At 32.3% G+C, this 22,790-nt stretch overlaps 2 protein-coding genes across 2 annotated transcripts in view; both read right to left on the minus strand.

The window, feature by feature from the left end:
* LOC134686613 (GDP-fucose protein O-fucosyltransferase 1-like) overlaps positions 1-9,487 on the minus strand; it is a 340,651-nt gene extending 331,164 nt beyond the window's left edge. Inside the window, exon 1 of the mRNA XM_063546293.1 lies at positions 9,473-9,487. The gene's annotated coding sequence lies outside the window, so the exon portion shown is untranslated. The remainder of the gene's footprint in view (positions 1-9,472) is intronic.
* Positions 9,488-10,084: 597 nt separating this feature from the next.
* LOC134686646 (DEP domain-containing mTOR-interacting protein-like) lies at positions 10,085-21,333 on the minus strand. Its single transcript, XM_063546324.1, has 9 exons — positions 21,193-21,333; positions 19,690-19,868; positions 19,098-19,218; positions 18,053-18,228; positions 15,268-15,519; positions 14,028-14,129; positions 13,731-13,801; positions 12,344-12,448; positions 10,085-11,712 (listed from the first exon to the last, which is right to left on the minus strand). The coding sequence occupies exons 1-9, from the start codon at positions 21,264-21,266 to the stop codon at positions 11,548-11,550; spliced, it is 1,245 nt and encodes a 414-aa protein (XP_063402394.1). The 5' UTR covers positions 21,267-21,333; the 3' UTR covers positions 10,085-11,547.
* Between the last annotated feature and the right edge of the window lie 1,457 nt (positions 21,334-22,790).

Consider the following 22,790-nt stretch of genomic DNA (forward strand, 5'->3'; position numbering starts at 1 on the left):
ATTTCCACTACTTGGTGTCCATCAATTGTAAGCATTTGTAAATAAAATTTCCAGAATGGCTGATGATGATGAGACCAAATATTCCTGATGTAAGAAAGAATTGTCCCTAGTTCTGATTAATTTAAAGACAGAGCTATCATCCATTGTAAACAAAGTGTCTTTATTTGAACTGAAACAAGAGAAATTTTCGTCAGAACTGGTGAACCAAAAGACTCAGATATAACAGGAAGGTTCCTCATGTATGGCACTTAAAACAATGAAAACAACAAGTTACAAACTTTATGTGTCTGATGTGATTTTCTGGTTCTACCTTCACCAGGTATGCTCTTAAGTGGATCTTTGAGGGTCAAGGATGTAACAGAATGAAAACAGTTGAAGAGCTATAAAAAAAAAATGAGTTGTTACTTCCATACACCACTTTAAACAAGTATAGTCTCTAGCAAAAAATCTTGTATGGTAGAGTTCTTGATGCTGATCAGATGATCAAAAGATAACCAAAAGGGAACATTAACAATGGCGACTTACGATCAAGTTTTGGGGAAATATGACCAAAGAAGTTAACATTGTTTTACTGATTATCAGTAAAATAGTTTTTGTGTCTGAATTGTAATATTTTTTTTGCAAAAATTTATTATCTACCAGTTGCTCTGCAAATTTGATCTGGCCTGCGACAAAAGTGGCAGTATGTGAGACATATTTATTACTGTCGGGAAGAGGCGTCATACACTATTTGAGTACAGCTTTATATTTCAAAAGTAAGAAGACTTGGATACTTTATGACCCTGGTTTTATGGTTAAGCGAATGCTTTAAAAAAAAAATAGTTCTATATGGGTTCCTTGCAGCGCCTGCATGTTTGTCAGACAGGGTTCACCTGACATCACCCTCATTTCATGGGTCAGCGATCAAAGTTAAAGTTACATAATGAGGTTTGTTTCTTAGATACTTTAAGCAGCAGGTCAACTATATGTGGTGTATGGAATGATTATACATGTGTGTCTGTGTTGGATCATCTGACCATGACCTCGTCATGAAGTTTATATGGTAAAACCTTCATGTTACAGACTTTCAACATAAATTCAAAGATAAGTAAGACAGGTAATACAATTTACCGTGTTCACTCTTGTGTAGTGGTTATAAAAAAAAATCAAAAAATCAAAAGGTTCTTACTGAGTTTGTGTTGGATTCAAAAGATTGTTGAAATAGTTTGGTGGGAAATTTCCAACACTCACTTATTTATCCGTGGATATTCAAACTTCCATCCCTTCACCGTGAATGTTCGACATACCTTGCAAAACCAAACCTATTGTATTGACTGTAAGTGTGTTCCTGCCATGAACATGCATTGCCACTGGACATAATGAAGGCAGCATATAATAATTTTATGCATAGAATATCTTTATGGTATACTCTTTCAAAAGTATATAAGTAACGATGGTTGTTTGAATCACGATAATACTTGATACATTCGTGGTAAATTGTTTAAATTTAAGTCAGGGAAAAAATAGAGTATGAGTTGAACGCTTCCCTTAGTCCCAATCCATTCCAGTGATCAGATGTTGGTAAAACAGAAACTACATAAAATATTTTAATGCTACTTTTGTAATTTTATTTTATATTTGGAAAGGATAAGTTCATTATAAACAAAGTACAACATGTAATAGTAATAAATTGTCTTCATTGAGAAAATTAGTCCTGAAAACTCAGATGTACAGTCATAGGTGAAATGCATTTTGAACAATGTTTTCAAAATTGTTTATATAAGCGGAAATAGTTGTTACTCCAGCTTCGGGGTTTTAATGCTTGCAGCAGTTCCCTGAGAGATGAAAATCTCATTATTTTTCTTTCTCTTTTGGATGGTAATACTTCTAAATCATACTCCAACTCCTGTTGACCTCTATTTTCCACGTTGTTTAAATCAAGAATTTCAACAGATAGAGTCGATTGTATCATTGTAAAACAGATGACGATTCTATAAAAACAATACAAAAAGGGTTATTGGCATTAATAAACGATTGACACAAGATGTGCTAATGACTAAGACATCAGGTTAGCTGAGTTAGGCTATCCGTGAACAGCATAAACTGCAATCGAATAAACAAAGCATAAGCTGCAATCGAATAAACAAAGCATAAGTTGCAATCGAATAAACAAAACATAAGCTGCAATCGAATAAACAAAACATAAGCTGCAATCGAATAAACAAAACATAAGCTGCAATCGAATAAACAAGCGACCTAAACATAAATCTCAACTCTTTTTTGATACATATTCTTGTGACATTTAATGCCTATTTCTCTTCTGTTTTTTTTACATGGCTGTCATTGATCACTCAGGTTTTGGAGATTGTGCAATTTTTTTTGGGATTCGAGCGTCACTGATGAGTCTTTTGTAGACGAAACGCGCGTCTGACGTATATACTAAATTTAGTCCTGGTATCTATGATGAGTATATTTATAAGACGAACCATGTCCGATATATTGATTTATCAAATTAAGCAGATGATAAGAATAAATGAAAGTGTTTTTTCTTCAGTATCTTATATTCATGTAAGCCATTTAATAAAAAGATGTGTATTAGTATCAAGGTTGATTCAAACAACTTTTTGAAATCCTATTATTCCTATATTGCATGAACAGCTGTCACGACTTTGAACAATTAACCTCAAAGGTGTTAGAGATACATATATACTTAATATAGTAAATATGTCTCTGGTGTAAGTATTAATTGGATTAAACTGCACTAAAAAGAGGTCTTAATTGACCAGTTATATTGATTTCATGACAGCTGACTATCAAAGATCATCATACTGGGTTAGAGGTGTGTATTCAATATATCACACATCTAACTGAATTGTAAAATCAGTGTCATAATCGTCTGACATAGGTTAAATCTTACCTGAATATTTCCCTTTAATTAATCTATTTGTATGTTTCTCATATTCTTTGACATTAATTTGAATTATCGCAGCATTGGGTATTTGAATACAGGAAATGCATTTTTTCCGTAAGGGGACGACCTTTTGATATTGTTTGGCTGCCAGGAGGATGTGGAAAATTGAGAACTCGGCCTTGATATAACAGAAATGAAATGTTCTGTGGTAGTTCCCAAATCTTTTAATAATATACATACTATTCCATATATGAACGCTAATATTTTTGAAACGTCATTTTACTTAAGGTATTTTTTTTAAATACGGCACCAAGACATTTTGGTCGTTGAATAACTTTTATTAAAAACTGAAAAGAAATATAGAACACTACCGAGCAAGTTTGAATTATAAATTAGTTATCAAAGGCACCAGGTTTATACTTTGATACGCCAGACGCGCGTTTCGTCTACATAAGACTCATTAGTGACGCTAAGATCAAAAGATATGCCTGGGATAAGAAAAATCCGTAGTATTTCGAATAACTTTTGCTAGCAGTTGATTTTTAAAAATGACCATATAATTGATATTCTTGTGCTGACTACTGAGGTGGTGAAACCCTCGGGAGACGAACCGTCCATCAGTAGATGCATCGACCAAGTGGTGTAAATAATTATCGAAGGTACCAGGCTTATACTTTCATACGCCAGACTTGCGTTTCGTCTACAAAAGACTCATCAGTGACGCTCAGATCAAAATAGTTAGAAAGCCGAACATTTTTAAAGTTGTACCAAATGAGGACAATAGAATTATACCGTTGTTCAAAAGTCATACGACCATGACCTAAAGTCTTAAACGCTTTAGATCATAAAAAAATATAAATGGCTAAACTGAACGTTCAACAAAAGCCGTTCAAGTTCAACTTTGCCTTAGTCAGTTGCAGGCATCATTTTAAAATTATATTTAGAGCAAAATTCCTCTTTTGCCATTCTCTAACCAACTGTAATCAAAAAAATATTTGTTTTACTAATGCATGAGTATGTTGGGCGTGTTTTAGTCCAAAAATAAATAAAACAGTTAAAATATGCATGATCTGATGGTAGAAGTTCTTATCTTTAGGATAGTTTTGCGGTGTTTCTTACATTATACCATACGGCAACAACCTCACGAGACAAATTGGGATTTATACTTAGATTGCATGCCCATATATTCCATAGTACAGCTATAGGTTAGTTATAGTTTACATCGGATGAAGTTTGTTAATTAACTGATGCTAATATTATACTCACAAGCAACAACAAACTACATAATCTGATGAGCCTTTCATTATCACAGACTGCAATGGAAAAACATACGATATGAATATAGATTTGTTATTTTTGAAAACAAATACGATTTCTATATAACTAAATATGCACACGGACATATTATATTTAAGTCTGAATCATTCTGACGTCAAAGTCTTTTGAAGAATTAAAAAGACGCAAACATAGATAAAAGTTTATGGATATAAGGGTCTAAATTTAGTGAACTTTTACAGATTTAAGCATGATAACCTAACGTTGTCGTTCAGGGAACAGCATGTGTTAATTTTGATAAAAAAAAATTGTGCGTTAAGTTCTTGTGTTAAAACTTCACATTGATATTTTTTTTTTTCAACGTAACAATATCTTTATTGCATATTTGTTGTAACAATTTACTAAGTTAACAAATTGATATCTTGCTACGAAATCTTTTGTACAATGGAAGCTCTTACTATGTTGATGTTAGTTTTATCATTTTAGATAAGCTTGTTGCTCATATATATAATTTTCAAATGATTAAACGATCATTTTAGGTCATAAGTAAAAGCAAAGAGCCGTGGTATAATTGCTAATGTCAATTTGACATGTGTTTAACGTCACATTCTTTTCAACACGTCATGAAACACTTCAAACTTAATTTGCAAAACACTCATTTGCAAATCCGCCACCTCTCCGTAGAGTTGCATTGTCATCTTTATTACCAACATGTGCTGAACTACATGGGATTCAATAAATTCATTGCTTATTTGCTGAAATCATTAATTATATTTGGCAATTTGATATAAAACAAAAATAGGATTATTCGATATGTTGGTTAAAACCAATTGGATGTTTTTGTCCATGAGATAATTGTGGCCCTAATGGATTTCCTTTAAAAACATCAATGAAATTAATTACAGTTTTGTTTAGTTTAAGTGATTCTTTTATAGAATTCTCAGTAAATTAAATAAGAAAGAAAAAATGTCTTTTTGACTATTATCAAAATTCATAAACCGGACAATCAATCTTAAATAATTACATTAGATGTATGTTTCATTATGTTATAGATAATGCATATTTTAAGGTTGTTCTTGTCGTAGAACACACCGAGGGGTGACAGGATTGATCAAATGAAAGACCGACCGGAGGGAGGTCTTTCTTTGAACAATCCTGACACCCCGATGTGTGTTCTTCGACAAGAAAAACCTTAAAATATGCATTATCTGACTTATATACCGTGAAAAAATATTAATTTTATAAAGATTTGTAAAATTAAGTATCCTTTTTTACCGACAACACTAAAGTGGGATATTCCTTTCTAATGCGTTCAGGTTTAATACGCCCTGCGGCTCATTTAAAATGTGAAATAAAACTCACTAAATAATTTAGATATAAACCTTTTAAAAATTGTTATCCGTACACAATAAAAAATATTACTGTAACTGCATGAAGTAAGACACAAATGTATTGTTACCATCCGATAACGGTGTATGACAAATACAAGACACATTGTAAGTTATTTATTGTATCACTTAGCTTATGGAAAAGGGGGAGGGGTATGTGTTTTTTTTTCCCGTTTTGTTATGTCATTTCTATCGCGGAAAAGTTGTGATTTATTTAACCATTTTACTTGAATCGAATGAAAAATTCAGAAAGATTGTCTTTCGAACAGCAATACATTTTATTAAATTTTAAAGCTAATCATGATAAAATTATATACCCTCCGCACCGAACCTTTCGTGTTATTCAACAGAATATAAGATTATTTTATTAGTTGATCATTTGAGTAAAAGGTATACATAAATTTTAAAAAGTTACGAACTGACACGAAGACGAATATAAATACATGTACATGTAGGTCACAGTATGATTTCCTATTCAGTGTGTATCGTTCTGAACATGCATGAAATATTTGCCACTGGACGTTAAGCAATCAACCTATTCAGTTTGACTTAATAAGATTTTCAAAATCTTAAACAAGGAAATGTCAAATCTGGATTTATTTTATGAAAGTCTACATTAAAATTCATCTGACCTATTTGATAATGTTTCTTTATTATAGCGATAAATCAACAAAACTTCACGTTATTTGTTTCTAAAATTAAATTGCGGGTCTACAATGACGGTTTCTTTTACATCTATCATCGGTTGAACTTTAGAAAATAAATATCCAATTCGGCACCAAAAAACTATTAGACGAATAAAATTTTGAAGTAAATCATAGATTGCACGTTAATCAAGGAAAATAATGACCTTACACAGGTCATTATTTTATGCCTTGGGGCATATACCATTGAAACATGGTATCGTCCGGGTTGATTCTGAAAAAGAATGACCTAACGTTCTGAAAGAAAATAACTCCATATAGGTATATAAAATATGTTATCTTGATTGGCTAACAACAATCTAGAGTCATTCTGAAAATAAGCTTTATTTCAAAATAAATTGTAACATGCACGAATACACAATAAAGTGCACAAGGAAAATCAAGAAAAGATAGTAATCGAGTTTTTAAGATCATAGCGAAAACATGTAATTATAAGTTTTTCATAAAGTTGTAAGCGTTGACCGTGCGCACATTTTAAGAATATGTTCTTCAATCAACATTTATATACACCCCTCTTTCCCATCCCAACGTTGAATTTACAAAAAGAAGCATACTTAAATGATTATACACATTGTACCATAATTTCACTTTTTGCTCTTACACCAGCAAAGCGCGACACAGGACTTGTAGTTTAATTTTTGGAAGATCGATGACTAACGACAATTTTTCGGAAGATAGAATGAAAATTATTTATTTCAAATAAAAACTAAACGTACCTTAAAAAAAGAAAAAAAACATAGTTATAGTGCGTAATTTAAAAAAAAATATGTTTGTTTTACATACCAAAAAAAAACTTACTTGTTTAAGGAATTGGTTTCTCTTTTGATGTTCCACCGAGTTAGATACGAAATCTATGCAGAATTGATTAATATATCTAAAGGTATGTCAGCATCAACGTAATTATCCAATAGAATTACAGATGATATTTAAAACAGCAATCGTATAGGATGACATTTAACAAAACACGTCAACAAATCACCATACCGTCTTCGGAGACGAACACAATTCTACATCAAATGCCAAGTTCTAAATAGCACAGCATTGCTATTATAGCATATAAGTTTCTAAGTGAACAGAAAAATGACGTAGGAAGCTACTAATTATGCATAGGATTTTGAACTGGACATGACTCAAATTTCTTTCAATAGCGCTTCAACTTAATCTCTAAAGAGTCTTTAGCCTTTCACCAATTTCTCATTTGACAGCAATTTATTTAAAAAATGCATTTAAAACAAAAGAGATCTGAAATTGAAAGACATTAGTAGTTTTTATAATACGGGGGAAACATTTTTTTAAATGTGTCGCCACAAAACAATGTACTTGATAAGTGACTTGTTAAAGTTGGTTGTAAAGGGTAACAAGAAAGTCAATAGCCGAAACGAACGTCAGGAGAAAAAACTGTCAAGCACAGGAATATATGTATATACTGTTCCCAGGTCAAGCCCAATTGTTTTATTCGCAAATAATTCGTTTAACCTTTAATAGGTCGATTGAGCTGTTAATTGTATCATATGCAAACTGCGATAATGAAAATTATTTACAGTAAAGCAGTTATAGACAAGACATTGCACAATGAAATACCTCAACTCTAGACCCTCTATAGTCGAGGCTCAAAGTAAGCCTGGAAATTGGTCAGACGCTCAATTGTCCATAACACACAACCGTCCCCGTAAACAGGTCATAATACATTCGCGGAGTGAGTAAGCACATTCTTACCAATTATTCATGCAATGTCTGAAGTAGAATTCAATATCATATATATGTTTTTTTACTGATCCTTTATAAAGAAAAAAATTGCTATCCCAAACAACACAAAGGATTTACTTTGTGGCATGATCGCGTGAACAATTATAGGACATTAATGACATAATTTTTCACGACATTCACAGAGACTACAGACTAAACATTGATATATCTTCGAAAACAAGAACATGATTTTTGGAAGTAAGACTGAAGAGTATGTAAGCAGAAAAGAACCAGATCTATCAAAGTTTTAAGAATCATTTTAATTGAATAGACGAATTACATTACAAGATAGAGCTAATGCCTGCGTGCAATGATTGCGGTGTCGTCTTTGGAGGTGTCCCTGATTTAGCTTAACACATGAAAAGGTAGTGCCTGGAAAATAATGATTTTAAAAGAAAACGGGGAATGAGGATGAAGACATTCACTCAAAAAGGTCTTGTGTAGACAAAATTGATTTAGAAGATGAAGATGATGTGGATTTTTTCAAATTGGCCGAACTAGCTAGAGGGTAAATTAAGATAAATGTGAAGAAATATTGATAAATACATAGATGATGACTTGATTGAAGACAATTCGAGAAGTAAGGCAAATCAGAAACTAAGAGACGAGTATATGGCACAAGTTTCTTCCAGATAAAGCACAGTTTTGGTTCAGTATCTACTACAATTACAAAATGGTGAATTGCATGACAAGGTCATGAAAAAGATATCAGAAAAGTTTAACGATGACATGAGAGCTATCAAAGTAACCGTCAGGAAAAAATAAACCTCTGTTGGAAACTTATCCAGATGATGTTATTGAAAACGAAACAAATGATTATATTTTCGAAAGCGAAAGAGGAGGAGGATTTAGGTGTTAACGATGAACATTCTAAACTTTTCACATACCAAAACAGGCAATTTTATGTTAAATAGTCACACTGCCCAAAAATATCAACTCTAGGATAAAAAGTCGCTACTTATCTTACTGTTGTGTCTTGTGTACAATTATTTGTCTGTGTTTATTTTTATTTTTTAGCCATGGCGTTGTCAGTTTATTTTAGATATATGAGGTTGACTGTGCCTCTGGTATCTTTCGGTCCTCTCTTATCTGATATTTGAGTTAGTTAACTTTCCCGGAAATACCAACTTCAGGTCTAGACAGGTTACACCCCTGCACAAACGATAGTATACTGTTGGCTCTTTCGTGAGGTTAAAGATACTTTTGAGTGATAGACAATACTCTCATTATTTTATCTATTTATATAAACTGATTTAGGTGATTTTGTTATATTGTAAAGAAACCATGCGAATGGCTCTCCGACCCATGCCTGTCTTAATTTCTCTTAATTTAACATTTATTGAATAATGTACATCGTACAGCCTATTGTTGTTTAATTACTTGTGTGGTATCGAGAGCCAAAAACTTTTAAAAATATCCTTAGGTTACCTCTGGTCAGCTACTAGTAATATATACATTTACACATCAGTGTTCCTGTTGTTTTGTTTAGGTTTTTTTTTCCTGTTATAATTGCTGTGTTTCCTCTGTTTTAGTTTGAAACCCGGATTAGTTTTCTCAAACGGTTTATGACTTTTGTACACCGGTATACTACTGTTGCTTTTATTTACATATATGTCTAATTTGGTGACTTATGATCACCTTAACCAGATATTGATGTTCGTTACCTCTGAACAAATTCGACATAGTTTTATTTTCACAACATCGTGGACAAGACCATTTCTTGGAGCCCTCATGTTATCAGTTGACTGGGTTAGATTAGGTGAAACTTTATCTGTTACGCCCAATTTTCTTATCGTACGTGTTAAAAAATTTAAACTGTTGATTCGCAAAAGGTTATAAACGTCTCAGTCAAATAATACAATATATTTGCAGAGGACTAAACCTTGTTTGTTGATTCAAATGTTGGACATATAATCCTTGATTTCTAAGAAAGTTAAATTGAAAGAAAAGATATTAAATGTTTCAAATTTTTTTTTTTTCTATAAAGATAATTTATGTATGTGAACTGGATCGCTGACTCGCTAAGTTTGAAATAAAAGTTCAGTTTGTCAGTAGTCATTTCAAGATAAAATAATAGCATGTTGATTAACAAATGTTTTATTTGAAGCAATGACAAATGATATCTATGTTGAACAAAACAAATATTTACAAGAAGTACGTGAAAGAGAACTTATTTCCGCGAACTTAAATATATTTAGTCGAAGATAAGTAATAAGATTCTCACACTCCTATGATTATTAAAATAATTCATTTTTGCATAGAAATCGTATCGTGTAAATTGTAATGCACATTACACTGAACAGAAATACCATGAACAGTGAACATGCAATGACTCACATGGTACAGTAAGCTCGCAAACAGTTGGATTCCAAATTTCATGAAGTTCTAACTTGTTCATGTTCATGTTGTTAATCATAATACGATAATTTCACGGGAGATACGGACAAACAAAAGAAATAAAAAAATCCCACTTTTCGGTATAATTTAGATGTGGAACTCCTATTTATATCTGATAACTATGATGAGTTTATTAAGATGTGGAACTCCTACTGATAGACGGAAACTATTTCTACTGTTGCTAACGTGACCATTTTCTTTACGTGCAGTTTAGTAAATATCGTCTATATCATGATTCAGTCAATCAGTGTGTTTATGTTTTATCTAGTGGCTTCCTTGCAATCACAACTATAGAAACTATGTTGTCATATTGTCTTTCACAACTTTGAATAGAAAAAAAACCTTAATATATTAATAATGAAGACGGTCGTCCCTAGTCAAATCTTGAATGACTTGAATTTGATCATTGTTATGCAATGTGGAAATAAACCTGCCAGTTTCTGTACATCGTCTTATTAGAAAAATTACAAATGAACAAATTACAATTCGATTTAAATATCAATCATACAGTCAACAAATGTATGCTAGTCATTTTTTCCATTACACAAATTTTCTGCATCAATGGTCTTGTACATTTGGCACTTTGTCGACAACTGAAATAACACAGAAACGAGAAATCTTTCTAAATGCCATCATAGATCATCATATAATCAGGAAAATATAGTTTTGCCAACTGCAATTTTCAGGACGTTTGCAATGAAAAAATAGATGTAATTTAAGTAAGAAAATGTACTGATGAAAAAGTAATCTTCAAAAAATGTCATTATGTTCTGATACAATTTAAACAAAACAACCGGTAACGATTGGAACCAATTCACCAGTATATGTAATGCAGGACGGACAAACGTAATCACCATGAGGGAGCACTAAAAACTGGTACCAAACAAAATTTGTATTATCACCTTATCAAAGGATTTACGCACCAACCTCGTCTGTGTTTTTTTATTTGTTTGTTGTTGGTTGAAAGGAGAGGTATTTCAATAAAAGTAGTTAACATTGTCATGATAAGGCAACCCACAAACAATATCGTAAGTAATACTGAATAATATAAGTACTCATGAAATTTTATCAAGTTAGTATCTCTTTCATCTGATATTTGATTGACTCAAATTGATGTAAATACTACGATGTAATATTTCACTTCTGTCTAAGTAGTTTTTAATGAATCGATGTCGGTAAACACTGCATCTCTTTTATGCACCATGATACATATAGTAAGATATTGCTCAACGTCCATAATCATTTTGGCCACTTGTTTGTGATTTAACTTCAAGACATTATTTCCATTCACAGAGTGGATATACTGGCGTACCTACAAAACAAATAATAGTTACGTCACATATAATTTATCTGAATCACAGGCCCCCTTTTCTAAAAATTCTTATTTGGGTTGTTTTTAGTTAATATTCTTTTGAATAATAAAATAATTGAAATTGGACACATTTGCCTGTTAGCTCATATCAAAAGTAGATGCTTTGCACTGTAAAACTTTCGGGAACCTTGTGCTCATATGTGCAAATAAATGTATAATGAATTTTCGACCAGGATCAGGTAAATTTGACATGAAATGACTACCACTATATATTGACATTACAGACTTAAACATATAAAGTCATGGGACTATGAACTACGAGTGTTATTCCATTCGTTACATATTAATACTACAACAAGCTCATTCTGATTATAATGATTCATTCAGAATTTCCAATGCTAACCGCAAATGGATATTTAGTATTTTCTTTCTTTATTATCCAATTTATATATGTAATAAGTTATCAAATATACAAGGATTTGAATATGATACACCAAACTTGCGTTTCGTCTACATAAATGACCCTCAGATCAAAATAGATATAAAGCCAAACAAGAATAAAGTTGGAGATCTAGAGGATTGAGGATCCGAAATTCCAAAACGTTGTGCTAAATACGGTTAAACTAATCACCTTAAGTCCCGCAGCTGCAGCAGGCCCCAATGGATCAATGGTTTGAACGTAAGTTGGACCATCACCTCTTACAACGAATCCATACCCAACAGAGTCACTTGTGATCTATAATATATGAATCAAACTGATGGCTACAAAATACATCTTAAACCACTTTTTGGGGTATTTTGCTTTAGCAATTTTAAAACAGCTTACTTTGACTAAGGTGTTATAAGACATAATATGTGTGGTATGATTGACGACGAGACAACTATCCACAAAAGATAACATAGTGATGATGTAAACAAATATAGGGAGATTGATGGCCTTCAACAATGAGCAAATAACATTCTGTAAAGAAAACTATGAAAGGCCCCAACATGACCAATGCATAGTCCGTTTCACTGCAATTTATTATTGTTGATTGTCTTAATATCATTTTAGCATATCATTTGGAAAGATACCTTTCGTTTTATATTATATTTAATTTTGAAGTATTTGAAATATTTGCAGATTTCTTTTTAATTGTTTAAATTCGTTGTCTTTTTTTGTATTTAACATTATATTCAGCTCTGTGGCCAGTACACCGGCTCTGTCATGTTTTTTTTCACAAAGTTTTCGTGAATTCTCTGTTATTAGCTTTAGAAATTATTTAGAAATATTAAATGACCTAATTGCCTACGATTGTACATAACATGAAGTGACGTACGTGTCATTGCGTGCCTTGGCGTCATATAAAAGAATAATCTAGAAATAAATTTAAAATTAAAATTAGAAAAAAAAATTAAATCATTATTTTGTACCGCAATTAACCCAGCTGTTGAAATATATCACGTGTTAAAGAAGAAATGGCGAATGTCTTTTCGAATGTTTGTAAACTTGGGTCTCTTAGCGTTGTTTAATATTGAAAACAACACGTTATTAATTTCTTGCGTCCGAAGCGCTTTTCTGGATTTACCTTCATCAGGAACACTCAAAGCCAAACATTTGAAATCCGAAGATGTATAAATACCGAAACCGTTGAAGAGCTATATATAAAAAAATACCTAAAATGAATAGCCAAATTCATCTAAAGCCAACTTTGCCTGAGGGAGTTGAAACCTTAGTTTCTTAATAATTTATAAATTTATAAACGGACAATTTTAGTAAAGTTTGTTAAATCATGTCAGTACCGAAATACTGACTACCGAGCTGATGATACCCTCGGGGACTGATAGTCCACCAGCAAAGGTATCGACCCAGTGATGTAAAATATTGAAAACAACACGTTATTAATTTCTTGCGTCCGAAGCGCTTTTCTGGATTTACCTTTAAAAGACACATACACAATGATAATATACCCCATTAAACTTACTAACTATAAAAACAGTCGCGATATTATTAGCAGCTATAACTTATTTATACTTACCCTTAATGATCTTTTGATATATGGAGTCTCAGGTGACACTAATTCAGCTACTGTTGCATGTCTCAGTAAAACTGAAACAAAATACAATAATACTTAGTCTAGTATATAACATAACAATGGATGTTCTAAAGAAAACAAACAATACGTTTATATATTAACTGAATGAATAGACGCATATATTTGTCATGTTGATGTTGTTGGACTTGTGTAGTATTCCTGTAACAATCTTTTCTCACGTTTCACGGTCATACATTTTTAAACAAGCCTTGGTAGATATAATGTACGTAAAAGACTTACCTGACTTTGGCGACGTTAATGAACTGTCACCGTCAATTGATTCTGAACCGTCAACGCTTTCATTATCTGACGACGTTACACTAATTTTATCATGGATGGAACCTTCAATAAAATTGTAAAATTAATTCTTTTCTGTCTTTAAAGTGTACAAAACAACAGTACTATATCAAATAGGTTTGATGGTAAGCTCACTCTGATTTTATTTAGATAAGCGCTTAGTGTAAATGAAAATCTGTAACAATGCGTGTTATATAAATTCTTTGCTATTAGATGGCAACAAATAATTTCTATACTTAATTTCAGACAAATCCAATAAACGTATTTTTTTTATAATATATCTTTAATAGATAAACTATAACGGGATAAACCAAAATCTTAAATGGTTTTTACATTATGTTCCGATAAATTTGTTCACTTATAGGAAAAGCATCATATAAGGAAAAGTCAAAATAGTAATATGGAACAATGTCATATGTTTTTCCATCGTAAACATTGTTTTCGCAGGACTACAACTAATTCAATACTTTATGGGTTGATAAATTTGATACATGCTTTTTGTGCTTCTTTGTGTAATATGAGTTTGTTTAGTTCTAATTCAGATTGTGACTCAGTGATGACTGATGTACACCATATTTTGACAAATTTCCCTATTATGTCTGTTTTGTTCAAGTATCGTTGTTAATATAATGGAATTTGATGCGACTGTCATACAAGTGAGAGGTTGAGCGCTATAAAACCAGGGTCAATTCACTATTGTCTACATTTGAAATTGTCTGTACCAAGTCAGAAATATGACAGTTGTTGTCCATTCGTTTGATGTGTTTTATCATTTGGTTTTTCCATTTGATTTTGGACTTTCCGTTTTGAACTTTCCTCGGAGTTCAGTATTTTTGTGATTTTATTTTTTTCGAAGGCTGTTTTTTCTTCCATGGATTAACTATTCCAATCATAAGAATAGTCATTTAATTTAGCATGATCTGATGGAATGTCATGCTCCCCTTTGAAAATGACAGTTCTGATAAAAATAAAAACAATTGAAGATAACATCTACATATTAGAAATTGTGAACTTTAGTTTTGCAATAAATAACATGAAATCATTTCACACATTTTGAATTTAAACTGGTACCAATTATCATGTATTTGCCTAATTAATTTTATTAACTTTTCATTAGTTATCTCATTTTCGTTATATTAATTTATCAAAAACAAAATGCAATGTTAATTGTGTGTATACTTACATGTGTACGAATCTGAGAATCGCCTGTTTGGATCAAATTCGTCATGTGAATCTACCGATGAATGAGATTTTTCACTACTAGCCGATCTTTTTCGGTTAAAGTCTTTCACAATAAGTGACGAATCTGAAAAGTTCCTCGAATGTGTCGGCAAAGAAAACTTAAACACATTGTTAAAAGTAAATTTTTGGTCAAAGTCAAATTCAAACTGATAAAGTAAACAGTTGTCGTGTTTAAAATGATGATCGTCTGTAACTGAAAAAGAAAGAATACTAGAAGAAATTAATAAATAAGGGTAAACAATTTTTTTTAAATGTATATATTTCAAACAATTAGAAAACACAAATAAAACATTTTAAAACAATCCCCATTTTCAAATGTATCATTGAAATCATCTGTAAGTATTGTCTCCATCGGTGTAAACGAGGGACGAAAGATACCAAAGGGACAGTCAACCTCATAAATCTAAAACAAACTGACAACGCCATGGCTAAAAATGAAAAAGACAAACGGACAAACAATAGGTCACATGACACAACATAGAAAACCAAAGAATAAACAACACGAACCCCACCAAAAACTAGGGGTGATCTCAGGTGCTCCAAAAGGGGAAGCAGATCCTGCTCCACACGTGGCACCCGTCGTGTTGCTTATGTGATAACAAATCCGATAAATAGTCTCATTCGGTAGGTCACATTCATGAAAGGGAAGGGGATTGTAGTAACGACGTAAAGAACATATCCGATATCATTTGTGAAACGGTTATTCCATAACGGTCAACCAACTCATGATGGCGTCCGTAAAATTTACAAAGGGATGCTTTCAACTTCACTTTTTGAAACTCTTGGTTTAATAGCTTCCTTGTGAGAAGCAACCCTCTATCAAGAAAATCATGATAGGAAATGCAAGCACGGGAATATCGTATCAATTTGGAAATATATACCCCGTATGCAGGTGCTGCTGGAATGTTGCTACTTAGAAATGGAAAGTTCACAATTGGAAAGCTGAAATCATCCATTTTGTCGTAAAGTTTTATTTTCAATCGACCCTCATTGTCAATTTCTAGATGCAGGTCAAGATATGAAGCCGACTTAACTGTATCTGTAGTATCCTTTATCTCTGGTTCAATGGGATAGATGCATTCCACATAGTCACAAAATTTTGAATTATTTAGTGAAAGAACATCATCTATATAGCGGAAAGTAAAGTTAAAGGATATTGCTAACTTCTAATCTTTCTTCCTTAGAAGTTCCTGCATGAAATCAGCCTCATAATAATAAAGAAATAAGTCGGCAAGTAGAGCGGCACAGTTTGCTCCCATTGGAATGCCGACAGTCTGTTGAAAAACACGTCCTCCGAACGTAACAAATATGTTGTCAATAAAAAAATCAAGCATCTTGATATTATCAGTTTCAGAGATTTTTTTGTTTGAATCAGAGTGATCCTTTACAAAGTAGGATTTATTCCTTCCTAAGACAAGAGTATTGTATCTACGTTGGCCATTCTTTTTTATGAAGCAAAGCAATACCAACTCTTTTAATATGTCTTTTAGTTTTGAATGTGGAATACTTGTGTAAAGAGTGGAATGGTCAAATGATTTAATACTGTTACAGGGTGAAAGAGAGTTAGATTGTATGTACTTTAAAAGATCTTTGGAATTTTTAAGTATCCGTCTTTGATTGCTGATAAGACATTGTAACATTGATCTGATTTCTTTTCGTGTATATTGTGTCTTATATTATTTTTATTATTTGTATCGAACTATAATTCAAGCACTTTCAACTATATTTACAGCTTGTTTTTGTGGTTGTTATAACACAACTATCCAGGATTAGGGAGAACAGAGAGATGATAAACGTGCTTAATCTCGCGACATTCTTTATGTGCCTATCCCAAGTAAGGAACTTGTATTCCAGTGAAGATTGTCAATTGTCGTTTCGTTCATTGTTGTTGTAGAATTAAAACTTAACCATCAGTTTTCTTGTTTGAATTATTTCACATGTTGTCATACCGGAGACTTTATAGCTGACTTGGTAGTATGGATTTTTACTCGCTACTGTAGACGGTTCATTGGTCTGTACCTGCATGTTCGAATCAGATCTATTTCTTTCTATGGAGTTTTATGTCGTTTGCAGCTGGTCTAATTTGAATCTAAGCATGGCGCGGGATTTCCATGAGGCATGACGTGTAAAGTCATACTATTGTTCGTGAAACAGGAAACGAGTTGGACGGATAACATGAAATTACAGTCGTTATTAATGGAATGATGATCAGGTTGTGGAATCTAACAAAACATTAAGCGGGATCCAGGATCAGAACTCCCTTTTCAATTACAACAGATCTCATTACTTTTACTTCAACCCATACTTATGTTTTCTTTATCTAATCTTGACTTGTGCTGATAACACAACATACTTTAAATTCTATATCAGAGTACACTTGTTTCTGGATTGTTGGTAGTAAAACCGGTACTCTGATTTGATCAAAAGTGCAAATATACCCCCACATTTCCATTTTGTATATTGTTTTTATTTGTAGAATAAACGGGGATTCTTCAGTTACCCAAACGTCCTTAAGGTTTCATTTGATGATAATGTTTCCCAAATATTGTTCTTATTGACAAAGTTTTGACATTTGTACTTCTTTTTGCACGTTCAGTGGAATAAGTGGTTCTATTCCTTAAGTTTTTCATGACCAGACAGTCCATTTGTGGTATATTATCAGCACTTGGTATCCATCGTAAACATAATCAAAAATATCAATAACTATAAATATATTTGTCACTTACCATGCTTTATGATATTATAGTCCAACAATTTTCTGCCTAAATCAACTGCGTCTTCAATTCCAATATGTTCTTGATTGGTTAACCAGTCCACAAACGCGGACCCAATAAAAGCGTCTTTGTATACTTGAGCATTTAACTGATAATCACGGATTATGCCTTTCTTTTTAGACGTAGCTCTGTAATATCATATTTTGCATGTACTCAAATTGTATTGCAACATATACATATAAAGGGTCTAGAGCATAAGGACATTTCAAAACATTGTTCATCTGAACAAAGAATATGTTCGGTTTGTTTTTGTTTGTGTTCTTCAATTCCTTTCAATGTTATCTTGTGTCTCTTGTCCTTTCACAAAACTTGTGATGGCAATATTTTGATTGTATGGAGAAAACAAAAAACAAAAACAAAGCTGTTATAAATATATGTGTCAATGATGCCGTATTTTTTTAAGATGTATGTACACCAGTGCTTTATGATAGGAATAAAACCACATTAGATTATTGTTAACTTTTGCGGGAACCATTTGTTCCCACTGTTTTTGATTGGTTTGAGACTATTCGACGTGACATTGAACAAAGCTTTATATTTCTCTCTGAATATCATTTCACAAAGTTATTGCTCACAGAGTTTTGAACACCGATTTAGCAATAGTACAAGACATGAATATAAAGAAAGAAGATGAGGTATGATTGCCAATGAGACAACACTCCACAGGAGACCAAACTGACACACAAATTATCTATATTTCACCATACGGCCTCTAACAATTAGCAAAGCCCATACTGCATTGTCAGATACTGTGGATTCATTTATTTTCGTGGGCACCAAATTTCGTGGATGAAGAAAAACTTGCATATTCGTGGCATTTAATTTCGAGGTTTTGCCGAAGTCTTTATACAAGCCTTTAAAACATTTGCCATACGTTGAACATTTAATTTCGTGGTTCACCTATATCAACGAAATCCACGAAAATTGGTATCCAACGAATGATAATGAATCCAAAGGCCCAGAAATGACAACGTTAAACAATTATGTTTTTGCTTACAGTCTATATATTTGTTGGCCTTTATGAAACATTTTGAGATCCATATCCATTTTATGTGTTCCATCATCTATTCTGAATCTGTAGAATAACATGTCGTCCTTGAAAAGATGGTCATCACATACTACAAAATGTAATGCATGCGTTTACTGTTTAAAGGTAATTAGAAATGACAGCATACATTAGGAGTGATATAGAAACTTAAGTTATATTTTATTAAGTAGTTGCATTATACTGTTTTTACCTTAGAGAAAAAGTGATATGTCTTTTATAAAAATTTGCCTCTTGTAGTACATCTTCTTATTTTCATAATAATTCACAAACAAATACTTCAATATATGTATCCAAAGAATAAATGGGGTTGGTGGAGGGAATTATTTAATCTTTTATGTATTGCTACGTTCCTTGTCTATAACATTCAATACAGTCACCCTTTGTATATTTGTGACAGGAAGGTATCTCAGCCTTTACACTAAATCCTTATTGCTAATTTAAAAATCATTTCATTTTACGTCTCGTAAAAGAGGGAGAGAGGAGTCTTCGTGTGTCTTGTTGAACATCAAAACAATTGGTTAAGATTGTTTTTTTATCTTACCGTGGTGGAGAATATGGTGGTCTTGTAGAGTTCTCAGTGCTGTAACGGCTGACGATCGGGAATCACATAGTTTACAGTCTACTAGCCAGGATACAACTTCCTTACCAACGAAACAATTTTTATACGTTTTGAAGTGATATTTTCTGTCTTTCAGTAAATTCGAAAAGTTAATTCGTGTCCTGAAAAATATATATTCAATTATAGCCGAAAGATATTCATATTGAAAACTCGTACTATATTGCTCCGATTTATTTTCAGTCTGTGATGCCATGCACTGGAAGTCAAAATGTTGTGCCAAAAATGACTAAGGCATCATTATGTCTGTTTGTTTTGTTAACACATCGTTGTCAATATTATCCAATTTAATTCGACTGTCATCAAAGTGTGAGGTTTAGCTAGCTATAAAATCAGGATTAATCCACCATTTTCTACATGAACTGCCCGTACTAAGTCAGGAGAATAACAGGTGTTATCCATTTTTTTGATGCGTTTGAGCTTTTGATTTTGCCATTTGATTAGAGACTTTCCGATTTTAATTTTTCTCGGAGTTGAGTATTTTTGCTAGTTTACTTTTTTCTTGAACAATTGTTTGTAAACACACTAAATAAGTCGAAAACCAGAATAGATCAAGTAGCCGAAGAGCAGCGCAAGTCAAACTTCGATCAGTTGTTTCCAAATAGGAGAAAGGCTATCTAGGTAGAATCCCTTTAGTGTTTTGATCAAAAATGATATAGAAAGAAAAGTTACTCTAAGGATTAAACATTTGAAGCTTTATTGAATAAGTGTAATAGTTTCGAAGGGGAATCTTAAAAAAACAAGAATGTGGCCATAGTACACGGATGCGCCACTTGCCATATCATTTTCCATGTTCAGTGGACAATGACATTGGGGTCAAAACTTTAGTTTATAATTAAAATTAGAAAGATCATATCATAGGAAGCATGTGTTTTAAGTTTCAAGTTGATTAGATTTCAACGTCATAAAAAACTACCTTGACCAAAAACTTTCACCTGAAACGGGACAGACGAACAGACGGACGAACGGACCCACAGACCAGAAACATAATGCCCCTCTACTATCGTAGTTTGGGCATAACAATGTATATTCTGACAATAAGCACAAATTGATACGAAAAAGGGTCAAACTAGACGAATGTGGCACAAACCATCAACAATATAAGATACCAGAAATAAGAATATGAATGATCACACTAATTTACTTGGTGTCTTTACCACAGACGTTAAGGTCCTCGCCTAAGAACCTAAGTAAATCATAATTGCTAGCAATGTGTATATGACTTCTTTCCGTTTTGGTGAATTTAACGCACAGAATACACCAGATAAGACAATCTTAAGGCTCGATAGAACCCGAATCTTTTATGTGCTATCAATATGGCTTGTTGGATATTTTTAAGCAGATCAAACCAAACGGCCTTGAATGGTAAACCAATTCTAGCATCATATAAGCTCTAAATCACAGCATATACAACGTATCTAAATTTACCTTAATTGGTCTCCAATATAAAAAATCTCATTCTTATTGCTGAAGCTTTTGGAGCGATCTCTTTTCACATCCATTACTTTACATTAGTTATGTGCACGTTAATCATTACAGAAAACGTGATATTAGATGATACTGCATGAATTTTATCACACCACTATTTATTTATAATATGATAAAACCTTGACAAAATAAACAAGGGTGAGGAAGATATATATCTATACATAAAGTTATCCACAAAGGGAAACCAGTTAGTGTGTATAACATTCATAATAATCATAAACATAAAGATATAAAACATTAGGGTTTTTGTGAATATTGAGAATGACAACTCAATTAAATAACTGCCAAAAAAACTTCGTCATCTAAAAGCACGATTTGTGCCAAAATAGGTCAGATAAAATCGGGTCAAATTTGCTCCAATTGCAAGACATTCATACATTGTACATAAATACATTAATAATCAATGCAGTATAAAATATTTTCTTTATGGCACATTGTAATAATATTGTAAGCACTTACCATGTTTAAGGTTTGTAGTTTGAAGCCTTACAATGTGATTAATAGTGGTATTATAGGATTTCATTTCATTTATAGACCGTTCATGTGATTTTTCAATGAATATGAAAATTTGTCAGAAAACATAGTGTCCAAAAATGGTCAAGACTGCTACAAATAGAAAAAAAGACATCGAAAAACATTGAACAAAATACAAAATTGGTAACTTGTGAAAACGATATGCAAACCCTTTAAAAAAGTGGACTCTGGACTCTTGAAGGGTAAGCAGCTCATGTTCTGCTGGTGCCATCCGTTAAATTACTCCTTCTTAGAAAAATAATCGGTAATAAGTCGCATTTGGTGATTAAAAAGGGGGTGAGATTGATGCATAACAAATGGGACATATTCAATAACGATCCACAAAACTGTTGATAGGAAACACAATCCCTGGATTTTTTTAACAAATTTTGAAAAGAAACTCACAAAAACGTCCTCCAAAACTAAACTAGGTATCTTGATGATATCAGTTTCGGGAAAGTATTTGCTTTACTCATAGATACTTTCTCACAGAAAGCATTTTATAAATTTCCTGCGTCCCAATAACTTTGTTTGTCTTACTTTCATCAGGAATGCATAAACCCTAATACTTGTAAGCCAAGGTTGTGTTAGAACCGAAACAGTTGAGGAGGTATATAATAAATAAAGGAACCTAACATTAACAGCAAAATTTGATTTATATATAGTCAAATGAAGTGTCAAAATGCGTCCCATTGTATACTTTCTCTGTGAATGTAAGAATAAATAAAACGAGTTTTCTAAATGCAAATCAAAAATAGCAATTTTAATGGAAAATTTTCAAAATTGTGTACACGTTTTCTATATCAAAAACGTGGTGAATGAAGGATATCAAGTTATTATTCATCTGTTATATGATAAAACCTCGCCAAAATAAACAAAGGTGATCAATAGAATTATGATAAATGTAATCAGCATTGAGAATTGTGTTTAATAATATTTCACAACAATTAAAGATAAACGATGTATGTTGAGTTTATAAACAAACAAACAAGGATGTACACGCTAACGTGTCTCGCCTGCTTTAC

Source organism: Mytilus trossulus, chromosome 1 (assembly GCF_036588685.1).
Source record: "Mytilus trossulus isolate FHL-02 chromosome 1, PNRI_Mtr1.1.1.hap1, whole genome shotgun sequence".
In the NCBI taxonomy this organism is placed as follows: Eukaryota; Metazoa; Mollusca; class Bivalvia; order Mytilida; family Mytilidae; genus Mytilus; species Mytilus trossulus.